This window comes from Corvus cornix, chromosome 2 (genome assembly GCF_000738735.6).
Source record: "Corvus cornix cornix isolate S_Up_H32 chromosome 2, ASM73873v5, whole genome shotgun sequence".
Lineage (NCBI taxonomy): Eukaryota > Metazoa > Chordata > Aves > Passeriformes > Corvidae > Corvus > Corvus cornix.
Window position 1 is genome coordinate 88,112,986 of NC_046333.1, and position 12,742 is coordinate 88,125,727.

Consider the following 12,742-nt stretch of genomic DNA (forward strand, 5'->3'; position numbering starts at 1 on the left):
CAGATATTTTTATCTGCTATGCTATCTCAGGAGTCATGTATCAATTACCTCTAGAAAAGCTGCTTGGAAACTAGAGCCTGCCCAGGTGAAATTAAAGCAGGTTTTATCCTTGGCTTGCAGATGATGCAGGAGCACCCTGGGATCCCGTGATTTCTATGCCCTGTCATCCTGAATTTCAGTGAGAGCTGCACTTCAAAGCCTTTTTGGTTTGAAAAATCAGAAACAGGGGTCCGAATAACAATGTTTCCCTGTTCTTTTTATTTCTACATTAAAAGATTAACTGGACATTCACGGTACCGACATCCAATTCAGAAATAATGCATGGTCTTGTATGGCAAGAGCCAGGTGAATGCAGCCAGCCTCTGCATTTACCAGCCCAGAACCAGAACTCCCAGCAGCATTCAGAGCACATACCCAGAAGAGGTGCAAACACATGAAGCATCATTTTGCACACAGTGAAAGGTCAGACATTCACATTATGGGAGATGCAGGACATCGTGCTTCTGAATACACATCCATAAATAATTGAAAGGAATTAAGGGCGTTTTTTACCATTTCCCCTTTTAACCTCTAGCCTTTCTCAAGGTCTATAATTTTATATATATCTATATATCAATATGTATTTAGTATTTGTTAGAATGCTATGGGATAAAGCCCTGGAAGGAAGAGTGACACAAGAGAGTTGGTTAAGATTCAAGGGTCATCTATTCCAAGCCTAGGAATGACGCATCTCAACGAAGAGGAAGTCAGGCAAAAACGCCAGGAGGCCTGCATGGGTTCAAGGATCATCTTTTCCAAGCCTAGGAATGATGGTCTCTCCAAAACACCTGGTTACCTAGGATATGAGAAGGCTGAAGTACTCAATGACTTTTTTTCCTCTGTCTTGACCGGCAAGTGCCCCAGTCACACTGCCCAAGCCACAGAATGAAAAGGCAAGAACTGGAAGAATGAAGAATGGTCCACTGTAGGAAAAGAACAGGTTTGAGACCATCCAAGGAACCTGAAGGTGACCAAGTCCATGTGATCTGGTGAGATACATCTGTGGGTCCTGAGGGAACTGGTGGATGAAGTGGCTAAGCCACTTTCCATTGTATTTGAGAAGTCATGGCGGTCAGGTGAAGTTCCCACTGACTTGAACACCCACTTTTAAAAAGAGAGCAAAGGAAGACCTGAAGAACTACATATTGGTTAGTTTCACCTTGGTGCCCAGCTAGACCATGGAGAAATCATCCTGGAAATTATGCTAAGCCACATGTTAAATAAGAAGGTGATTCCTGCCAGCCAACATGGTTTTACTAAGGGCAAACCATGTCTGGCATATTTGGTGGGCTATTAAGAGGGCACTACAGCATTGATGGATAAGGGAAGAGCAGGTACCTGGACTTGTGGAAAGCACTTGGCACTGTCTTACATGGCACCCTTGTTCCTAAACTGAACAGGCATGGCTTTGACAGATGGACCACTCAGTGGAACAGTGGATGGATTGGTTGGATGACAACATCCAAAGAGTTGCCACCAATGGCTCGATGTCCAAGTGGAGACCAGTGACAGGAGGTGTTTCTCAGTGGTTGATATTGGGACTGGCGCTGTTCAACATCTCTGCAAGCAATGTGGGCAGTGGGACTGAGCGCTCTCTCAGCAAGTTTGCTGATGTCACCAAGTTGTGTGGTGTAGTTGACACACTGGAGAGAAGGGATGCCATCCAGAGGGACCTTGGCAGGCTTGAGAGGTGGACCTGTGTGAACATCATAAATCTCAACAACACCAAGTAAAACGTCTTGCACATGGGTCAGGGCAATCCCAAACACAAATACAGGCTGAGTGGAGAATGAACTAACATCACTGCTGGGGAGAAGGACCTGGATGTGTTGGTTGATGAGAAGCTCAACATGACCCAGCAACGAGTGTGTTGGAAGCCCAGAAAGCCAACCATACCCTAGGATTCATCCAAAGCAGTATGGCCAGCAGGTTCAGGGAGGTGCTTCTGCCCCTCTGCTCTGCCCTCAGAGACCCCACCTGGAGTGCTGCATCCAGCTCTGGGGCACCCTACATAGAAAGGAAATGTATCTGTTTGAATGAGTCCAGAAGAGGGTCATGAAAATGCTCAGAGGACTGGAGTACCTCTCTTACAAAGGCTGAGAGAATTGGGGTTCTTCAGCACTGGAAAATAGAAGGTTCAGGGGAGACCTTACAGAAGCCTTCCTGTACCTGAAGGAGGACTAGAGGAGAGCTAGAGAGAGCCTTTTTACAAGGCCATATATTGACAGGACAAGGGTAAATTCAAACTGAAAGGGTGCAGGTTTAGATTAGATATAAGGAAGAATTTTCTTACTGTGAGGGTGGTGAGGCATTGGAAAAGGTTGCCCAGAGAAGTCCTCAATGCCCCATGCCTGCAAATGTTCAAGATCAGGCTGGATGGGCCTCTGAGCAACCTGGTCTAGTGGAAGGTGTCTGGGCCCACAGCAGGGGGCTTGGACCTCTAGACAATCTTTAAGGTCCCTTCCAACCCAAACTGTTCTATGATTCTGTGATGAAATGCTGATCTCTAGCATTTCCTTTGTGCAGATGTGACACAGGAAGAAAGACCCTTTACTGCATTTATGTAAGTTGTTGCTGACATGAAGAAGGGAGACCAAGCATCACTAAGAGTGGCACTTCAGTGTGTTCAAGGACTGGTGAAACTTACCTTATTGCCCTGCATTTTCCTTTGTGTATATGTTTGACCTCCTTTAGGTGTCCTCTCTTTTCTGTAGGAGAGCTTCAGATCTTCTTCAGAATCTCAGTCAAGGAATAAGTGCACCACAAATATTTGTTGTAGGTAATGTATCTTACTGAACTTGTTATTCTGATGAAGCTTCTCTTGAGGGTAAAGCGTTGCACTTGTCCAGTGAAATACATAGACCTACCTTTGCAATTTCACTAAGGGTTGTTACACTGTGTGATCGACCTTGGTCTGGCTGCTTTGGGTACAGAGTTTCAAAAATAAATCAAGTTTCCACTGAGGCACCTTAAATACAAATTAAAAAATGCATGGATTGACCTTTATGTCACTGAATGAAGCCTTATATTTTTAGCTGTTTTGGCAAACTAGATCAGGAAAGGAAGGCGCATATTTCAGATTATGTTCTTTAGACAGGAAAAAGAATAATAAGACAAACTGAGTTAGATGTGAAACACCTATCCAACTGCATAAAAAGCACATGCATCACAGCCCAGTGCATACACCAAGCCTGAGACATTTATCTGATGCAAACAGTATCAGCAAAAAATCCTGTTTTGTTAAACAAAGCCTCACCTTTCTGCTATGGATTTCATTGGCAAATAAAAGTCCTCTCCTGCGAGGTAGGCAGCTGCAGTTCCACCTCCAAAATAGGTTTTCCTCAAGAGGGGAGCAATCCGGTTGTTTACCAATAATGCTCCTAAACCAGTTGGGAATCCAAAGATTTTATAGAATGAGATGGGGATAAAGTCAGCTTGGTGAACTCCCAGGTCCAGTGGAGAACTGCTCACATACGAAGCTGCATCTAGTAGAACAAACCACTTCCCTGGTATTTTGATGGGGCAGAGTTTTCCAGATTTTATGTCCTGTATCCATGAAAGGGGATATTTGGTACCAGAAAAATTGCTCTGAGCTGGGTAAGAGAATAGATGAGGTGTTGTGCAGTTTTGTTCTTCAGCTGGTAACCTGCTTTTTGCTGACAAAATTTCCTTTGGTTTTATTGGAACAGACAAGACATTCATTGAAGCAGTTATGCCTCTCATACCCACCACAGATGTGTGGCTGTCAGTTAGGTAACAAAATCGACTGCTGGGTTGCTTTGTGCCTTCAGGTATCCAAGGGAATGATTCTGCTATCAGTTTAAGTGCAGCTGTGCATCCAGATGTGAAAATGATGGTGTAATCCTCAGCAGTAGTGTGGAAGTGTTGCAATGTTCTGAAAAATGAAAAAAGAAAAATATCAATTTATTTTCTGATTTTTCTTTTTTATTGCTGTGTGATGTATTTCAGTTTTCCTCACCATAAGTTCTACTCTGACACCAACTATGAATAGTAGACAAGTTTTGCCAAACAGTACAATAAGCTTCAACAAGGGATCTTGAATCACTTTGTCCACAAGAGACACTTTTCATTGTTGCAGTGAACGTGGCTGTGTTCTTAAGGATAGAAGCCAATTTGCCTGGCTCCAAATAGAGTGGCCAGTCTGGTCCCTCAGTGGGATCAGAATTAAGCCTGCATATAATTAAAATTACACTGTCCTTGAGAGGGACCAGTTTTATTTATAAACTATTACTGTTTTCAGTTTGCAGACTATTTAGAGCAGACAGAATATGTTTCAGTTAAGATAATCTACTTAAATAGTGAGCATCCAAATTAAGGGTCACAATATTCAACAGGGAAACCTTAGAAAACAGCTTTGCTCCTTGCTTATGTTATTAACAATAGAAACAGAAGGCAGCAAGAAGCAACACACAATTCCATGGGCCTTATGCACTTAAGGCTGTAATCTCTGTGCTCCACAAAGGTAAGCTTCCCAAACCAGAAGCAATCTAACGTTTTCCAATGACCCAAACTATGAAAAGCAAACTGATCTCTGGAGGCATGTCTGCACTAGACATTCTTTGATGTCTTGAGAGCACCTTGTTGGCTCTAAACTACCTTTTGTGAACACCATCTAACACAGCTTGTGGTATCCACGCTAGGCTGTGCATCTATTACGGTTTTGCAGTGTGCAAGATGAGTCTTTTCAGAGGCTGAGGAACAGCTTCAATTCAGTCACCTTTCTTACCTTTTTCACCTGATGGACTTTCTCTGAATTAACTTTATAAAACTCCTACTAATATAAACAGAAAATGTAATAAACATCCGAGAGACATCAGCTTCAGAGAATGGAGCAGAGCAAACAAAATGGAACCAGAGCATACATGCTGCTGCTCAGAAGTGCTCTCCAAGCAGCTGGCATTCTGATCTGTGGAATTCCAAGATACAGACCAGCACTTAGAGAGGCCATGAACTCTGGTTTCCAATGTGTATCATTAAAAGTTTGCATGTTTCATACAACATGATATTCCCTTGCTAGAAGAGGCAGAAACTGAAGATGCAGGTGCATTTAAATATAAGTTGCATAAAAGATTATGTGACAAATTCAAGTTAAAAATCATGAAACATAGGACAGTGCTGAAATTCCTTAAAATTTTATTCGTCCAGTCTGAAACACAAATGCTACAGGGAAAGGGTTTTAGAGCTTGATGGTGGGTGCAACAGTCAAATATTAAACACTGGAAAAGAAACAATTACAATGGCTTTGATGATTTGCACTAAAAAAACACCCTAAAAAGGCCCACTGAAATGATACTATGAATACTTTTCTCAGTTGAAGAAAACTGTTATGGTACTGGGAAGTACAGGATGCAACAGATGATTTCATAAGCCCAAATGAGACTTGACTTTTTTCAGAACTTAAATTTTTGAAAACTGATGCAAATGGTAGGTATTTTATGTCTTGGAAATAAAGACAGAATTGCAACTTTTATGAAGGAGCAGGTCATGGACTTAGGCTTTAAACATTCTGAGAAACCATTTGAAAGAATTCATAAGAATCTTTCTGAAATAGACCTGCCAAAGGATAGTTGCTGCAAGCATTCACAGCCCTGCACATAATTTTTAAAGACCGTGTTCATAGAACCCAAGTTTTTCCATTAGAGTTTAGAAACCCTGTTAGCACTGAAGACAGGAACAATCACAGACGTTTTTGTATCAGGTATTGAGCTGACAGCCTGCCTCATTCATTGCTGTGACCTGTTCTCTCCAGTCACTGAATCATTCCCCTTTCCCCTGCACAGTGCTGTGCAGCCTTTCCCTCCATCACCTGCTTTACAGCTTAGAGCACGTGTACGTGTTGTGTAGGACACCTCAGTGAAGGAACCTGAAACCCTCTACCCAGCTGGTTGCAGGGTTACCACTCAGAACCATGCCCTCAATTTCAGTCCTGATATCATTCTGCCTTTATTCTTCTTTCCATGCATTTACCTAGATACAGAAAAGATGGAAAGCAGAAAAAGCAAGAGTCCTAATTTCTTTTTCAGGGACAGAGAAGGAAAGCATTACAGTTTTGTTTCTATGGGAATGGAATGGTGGAGAGTAGATTAGAAAGGAGGCTGGGTCTTTGTGGTTATGGGCATAATTTTCTATGTATTATCTGATGTGACTAATTTTTGTATGCTCTACAGTCATATTGGATAAGTTTTGGAATCATCACACTGATATAAACAAAATTGCAAAAAGGTTGTGCAATTTCAAGAAAAATGATCAACAACAACAACAATAAAATATCCAACTTGCTCTATTTTTACCTCTGTGAGCTGCAGGCCAACTTACGTATTCACACACAGAATACATTTTGAGCTAAAACACTTGGTGATAGGAGCAAATTCTTAATATGTAACATCTTTTCGTAAGAGTGAGCTGACAAGAGCAGCGACAAAAAGCAAGCTGAAGGCTATTATCAAGTCTGCTCCTCTTTTACTCTCTATAATTTCTCTGCTCTCCTCCCCACTCAGCCTCTTTGTGCCACACATGCTCAGTGCAAGGTGAGACACACCTGGGTCAAATGCTAAATTTTGTGTAAGAGTAGTACCTGAAGTTCTCCACTGGAATTGTACTTGCTTACCACAGCACTTACTTTGACCAAAAGACACTGTTAAATGACTATAGCTAGAATGCAAAAATGGTGGAATGGGATTTAATAATGGGATGCTGTCATCCAACCATGAATATCAGAGCCATTGAGTACCTTTATTAAACATTTTCAGAATTTTACAAAACAATAAATACTATTTTGGATTGTTTAGGCTCACAAATAGTGACATCTCTATGTTTAATTCATAAATGAGTGAGACAAAGCTCATGGGTATTTTAACTATATTTAGTTTGAATTCATTCAAATTCAGAAATAGCTGAAAAGTTCTGAAATAAAATCCCTGACACAACACTGATGTATTATCTATTCAGCTCAGTACAAGAAATTGACTTTCAGATGAAAAAAATCAAGCTGTAGGGTTAACTTTTCAGAAGTCTCCAAATAAATTAGATGCTTTTTTTTTTAAAGCCATTTAAGTTCCTAGAGCTAGAGAAACAATCAAGTTATATTTCTAATTGACTTAGATAGCAAATAGATTCTTTTGAAAGTCAAATTAAGTACCTATTGCATTTTGAGTCTCCAAATGCCTTATAAGATTGCTATAACTCCAGTACTTGCAAAAGAAGTGGAATTTTAAAAGTTTGAACTATTTCTTACCTCAAAAAGTAAAATAAATAAATAAAGCAAGAGCAACTGAATTCAGGGAACTTCCTTCTCCTTTTGATGTGCAGAGCAGAAAAGCTGCGAGCACCTCAGAATAAGGTTTATGAAATGAATACCACAAAATCCTGAACTAGAGCAGCACTGCCATGATAAAATCAGACTACTAAGGGATAGAAAACTAAAATACATCTTATTGACTTCACAGTACTACATCCTCTGTTTTGACATGGATATTGGGAAGCACTAGCTATTACACACAAAATTCCTAATGCTGTCTGTCTTCGTGCAAGACATACCCCATTACAGTGAAATGCAGTACACCTTTATTACACTCCAGGAAGATTTATAGCCATATATAAGGTTGCTGTTGGCAGCAGGACTAAAGACTTGAAGTAGAAAACTGATAACTTGATCTACTACAGCTCACAGCTGCAAAGAGCAGTGGCATTTTATAGTATTACAAATTCCCACGTTTCAAAGGACTCTTTGGAAGAAAGGACTAAGAAGGTAATTGTGAAACATATGGATACAACTGTGCCTTCACTTGCAAGTTGGCAGAAAGGCTGAGGAACTTAATCCAGTCCCTTGCTGTCAGACTGGCAAGGCAGGGAGGAAGCTGCAAGCTCCATCTTTGCAGACATTGAAGACACACTACGAGTGGCCACCTCTTCTCCTCGTCCTCTCAACGTCCCCAGGAGCACAGATTGTGACATACATAGATCATGAAACCTGTCCAGAGAGAAGGCAGTGAAAATGCCCCCACTTGACCACACTTCCCTGTGGGTGTTTGTATTCTGAGACCTCTCTGTTAGCTGGCGTTTAATAATTTTTAAAAGTTGCCAGGAGACTTTTGTATCTTTACAACAACAGCTGAGCCAAAATGCCTTTGCACTTCAAAGCAAACACTGGCAAAGAAAGTCAATTTTCAACCCCGCCAAGCCTGCTGTCTCATTTTATACGTTTAATACACACAAAATTAGTAATGAGCTTTATACTTAAAGATTTCTATAAACAAGTCATATATTCAGAGGGAGTAGTCACATTATCTAACTTATCCAGTCCAAAAGCCCAAATTAATAGTTTAATTAGAACTATCACTCCACAGTGCCACTGGCAGCTGTGCAGAAGGTAAAGGCTACTATTTTTTCAGCTACCTTAGGGACACTGTGACACCCAAAGTTAGATGAGATGCTCTCCAAAGCTGCTTCCTGGCTGCCATTCTCTCATGCAAGAAGCCCCTTGTTCCTCCTTGCCATCAGCTCTTTGTAGCTCTCAGCAGAAAATCAGTAGCAAACAAACTTATTCCCATACTACACCATTTCCATTACAGCCTCCCAAAATTCAGCTGATTGACATGGCTTTTCTTCCATACTGCTAGGCTTAAAATACTTTCAAAAAATATGTTTTACATCAGTTTCTCTCTATTCAAATCTACCTTTTGAAAACAGCTAGTAAAAAACTGAAAAGCAACTTATATTGCTAGATTTGCTTCCTGCCATACTTTAATTCCAATTGGTGCAAACATTTCTATCTCTAGTTGGCAAGATCAAAATATGCTCAGGGACTTAGTGGTTTACATTTTTTATATTTGTATTCACATTTTTATTTAGATTGTATATGAGTTTTCATAAATATCATCAGTACAATGATTCTCTAGTCAGTAGCTGATAAAAAAACCCTTATAAAAATTTAAGTATTGCCATTGTAACAGGAGATTCAGATTTGAAGACAGAGCATAGTTACCTATACAACAGTACAAGTTTAGGTTGCATTTTATAAAGGAATCTTTTCAGCTGCACATCTAAATCTAAAAGTATTTTCTATTTTAATATTTTTTCAGTGTCATGCCAGCCAGATTCACAAATCCAGTTTACACTTGTATTAAAAGATGCTTACCTTGGGCCTTAGAAGTATCATCACAGTGTTTTCTGCTCTATAGAAACTGAAAAGATGTGACATGCTGTTGTTTAATGAATAGGTTTTGTAAGAATAAAATTAATAAATTACTTCTGAGCCAGAAAATATTTTATTTTGGGGTTTTTTTTTGGTGTTTTGTTTTGTTTTTGTTGTTGTTGTTGTTGTTGTTGGGTTTTTTAAATTCTTTAACTGGCATTTTAATCCTCTCTGGACACAAGTGCATGTGGGAAGTATAGACAGTGGCTGAATCTACATTTCTGGGTAAGAGTGTTTTAACATTCCCCATTTATTAATTAAGAGTCAGCTCCAGCGATCAAAGCAGCCAATGGAAAAACTCCCACCAACTTTAGTGAGAGTTCCTAAGGTCTTGTAAACTGCTGTGGCTGTTACAGAGCAGGACCCACCCCTGCTTTCAGGCTTAACTTCATGTGCAGTAGCAGTTCTGTACATGTTTTTCTCTCTACTTACACAGAGAAAAAAGGAAAAGAAGATGTGGCTATCCTCATTCAAGCCAGCACAGAAGGATACCGTAGAAAAGGATATACTTCTTAACACACAACCTAAATTTTCTTTAATTTCTCTTGCTGACAGAAGTGACAGCTTACATCTATATCCATGAGGGGAACGTTCCAGTTTACAGACTAAAAAGACAGGCCTTCTGGGTAGGAAATATCTTATATTTTATTTCATAAAGACAAGGTCTATTCAATCCAGTATGCCACAGCCTCAAGTTATATTCTCATTGTCAATTCCCAATTCAAACAAAAGCAAACTAAAATCTATAAATGCTTTAAAGAATCAAATATACTCAAGCAGGAAAGAATTTACCTAATCTGTCTCCCTTCAGCAAAACATTAACTTACTGAAAAAAGCTCTTGTAAAGGTTTAGGTTTGGGGAGTTTTGTTTAGTTTTTCATTGTTGTTGTTGTTGTTTTGTTTGGTTTTTTTCTTATAGCAATGTTTTCATCAGAAATCTATACCATATCACCTCTGCAACCTGTGCAGCTAATCCAGTGGAGATCCTCCAAATTAGAAGGATTTGCCCATGGATTAATACTAGCATGAGGAAGAGCACTGGGATAAATAATCCTTTATAGCTCTCTCTCCAAGTTTCCTCAGTCAGTTCCCTTTTCTGTTTCATTTTCCTTTCTCATACTGACAATGTACAAATTTAAAGTTTTCAGAGCGCACGCTAACTGTGAAATAGCTGCACACTGCCTTGTTTATCCTCACTAGTTACATACACATAAACTTCTTGTCTGACCATATTACTTGAAAGGCACTCATTCTGAACCCAGCTTCTTCCCATTACTGCTTGCATGAGAGTGATTAGGATCTTACCCATTGATACGACTGTTGTTTATTTCCTCCCTGGAGACAAAATAAATGATTAGATGGAATGCACCTCAAAAGTTCCACTTGGCACAGGCAGGTGATTGAAAAGTCCCCCCCTTGCTATTTGAAAGCGTTACACTTTCTTGAGGCATTCACACTCAGCCATCTGAATTGAAGCATTATAATCCTTTACATTTATTCCCCTGCCAAGTTCACTGGAGACACACTGTGGAAATACCTATTTGCTTACAAAGGGTCATAGTCAGTCTTCACCAAACAGATCCTCTCTCCAGCTCCACAAAGCTGGCAGCTCAGCAGAATGCCTGGAGTTTCCCTTGCACAACAGCTTCAGAAGAGCAGGAGCTCTTTAATGACCACAAAACATCTTCCTGCAGGAAAAGATGCTTTGATGAATAAAGCCTATAACAAGCACACACCCTGACTGAGAGGTGTTGACCCTCATAACTCATTTCAAAGTGCACATCCAGCAGGTGTTCAGTGTCACACCTGACACACTGACAGAGCAAACTACAAATAAGGGTGGTATTATGGCTCCACATGTAATCAAAAGAGCAAAACAGTCAGAAGGACTCATAAAATCCACAAAATCCGATACTACAAGCGACCTGTTGGTACAGTTTGTTCTAATACGCAACTATAACTCCTCTCACTGACAGAAGTCTCTAACGCCTGTAACTTCCTAGATGTGGCAGAAGCCCCTGGGTAACTCTTCTCTTTGAAATTAAATGTTGTTTTTCTGTGTAGAGAAGGAAGATCAATAGCTACATGATTTTAAAACCACTTTGTGGATATTTTTTCTGAGTAAGATCAGCCAGATCTGTTTATTTCAGTACTTGAACAAGTGCCAAAGATTTGTAAAAACACCCATGAAACCTAGTATTTTCAGTAATTACGACACAAATGACTCTGAAAATTTATACCATAGGTTTTTTAAAGAAGAATTCACCACCTGATATTCAAGTAACCAGGAAAGAAATGGAAAAAATAACCCATATTTTAGGGAACCATTTAAGGAGGACTAGCCATAAACATCAAACAGTTCATGAGAAATCCGTTCCAAACTGTATTTGCAAAAACTAATTGCCAAATTGAAAAACTACAAATTAATACAAATCAGTTTTTAAATCATTCATGTCTTAGAATTCAAGCTATTTCTGCAGCAAGTCTTAGGAGTCACTAGGAAGAAGCAAATCTAAAAACAAACATAGGAAGATTTTGTGCATGGACTAGCATATCACCTCAGTTGGTGTCTAGGCAACTTCAGTGTGAGATGTTTTCAATACAGTATTTTCCTCATAAGTTACACCAAACACCCAAAGTCACTGTATCTTCCTCTTACCTAGCACAGACCATAAGGTTTATATTTAGGCATGCCAGGAACAGAAACAAAGAACACAAGATTTGTTTAAATGGTGAACACTCGAGACAGCACAATACCAGCCAGAGATGTCATTTCTACCATGAATATGTGCAATATCCTATTCACAGGCTACAGGAACAAAGTAAAGGGTGTGCATATGGAAATTCATATCACTGTAAGACATCTACACTGTGGAAACCAGAGCACATCATTTTAGAGCCACCCAAAGACCACAGGCTCTGCATCAAAAAGCTCATCTGACCTAAGCTAGAGGTCTGCTTCAGGCTAAGGTGTCTTGCTCTGGACATGTCCAAATCCTTCCACTGCACACCAAAGGCATCTAAATGCCTTGTGCACCATACACAGCTACACTTATCCAGCTTAACCTCAGCATCTTTGGAGCGCAATCATCCCTCTTCCCAATCTTACTTAGTAAGTCCTGATCTCTGACCTTTGCAGGTGTTCTGAGCTCCTGCTGGGGAGACTCAGTGTTGCAGTGTCTAATTAATACTGCTAATGCCAGCAAGCACCCACTGCCATGAGGCCTGCCTACCTGCTGTAGAGATATTTGCTGGTAACCGGTCAGAAGTTACTACACTTTGTTTTCTGCTTTTTGGAAATAATCATAGCAATAGGAAATAATCAACTGGAGCATAACACTTGGCTATTTTCAGCCAAGTATTTCAAATTTGTAAAGGTTGTTTCAGAAAAAAAAAAAATCCCACTTAGGCATTCTGATGGTTCCAAACTCTCAAGGTTTTACAGTGGCTAACCTTTTAAGCAACGTCAGATAAGAAGTTAAATATCCT

At 39.9% G+C, this 12,742-nt stretch overlaps 1 protein-coding gene across 3 annotated transcripts in view; it reads right to left on the reverse strand.

The window, feature by feature from the left end:
- Window positions 1-12,742, reverse strand: part of MOCOS (molybdenum cofactor sulfurase) — a 209,278-nt gene that overhangs the window by 122,281 nt on the left and 74,255 nt on the right. For all 3 annotated transcript variants that reach the window (XR_005604188.1, XM_039569005.1, XM_039569013.1), the window contains exon 4: window positions 3,296-3,934. Coding sequence is in view for 2 of the 3 variants with exons in the window: in XM_039569005.1 (XP_039424939.1) it covers window positions 3,296-3,934 (639 nt within the window). In the remaining variant the exon portion in view is untranslated. The remainder of the gene's footprint in view (window positions 1-3,295; window positions 3,935-12,742) is intronic.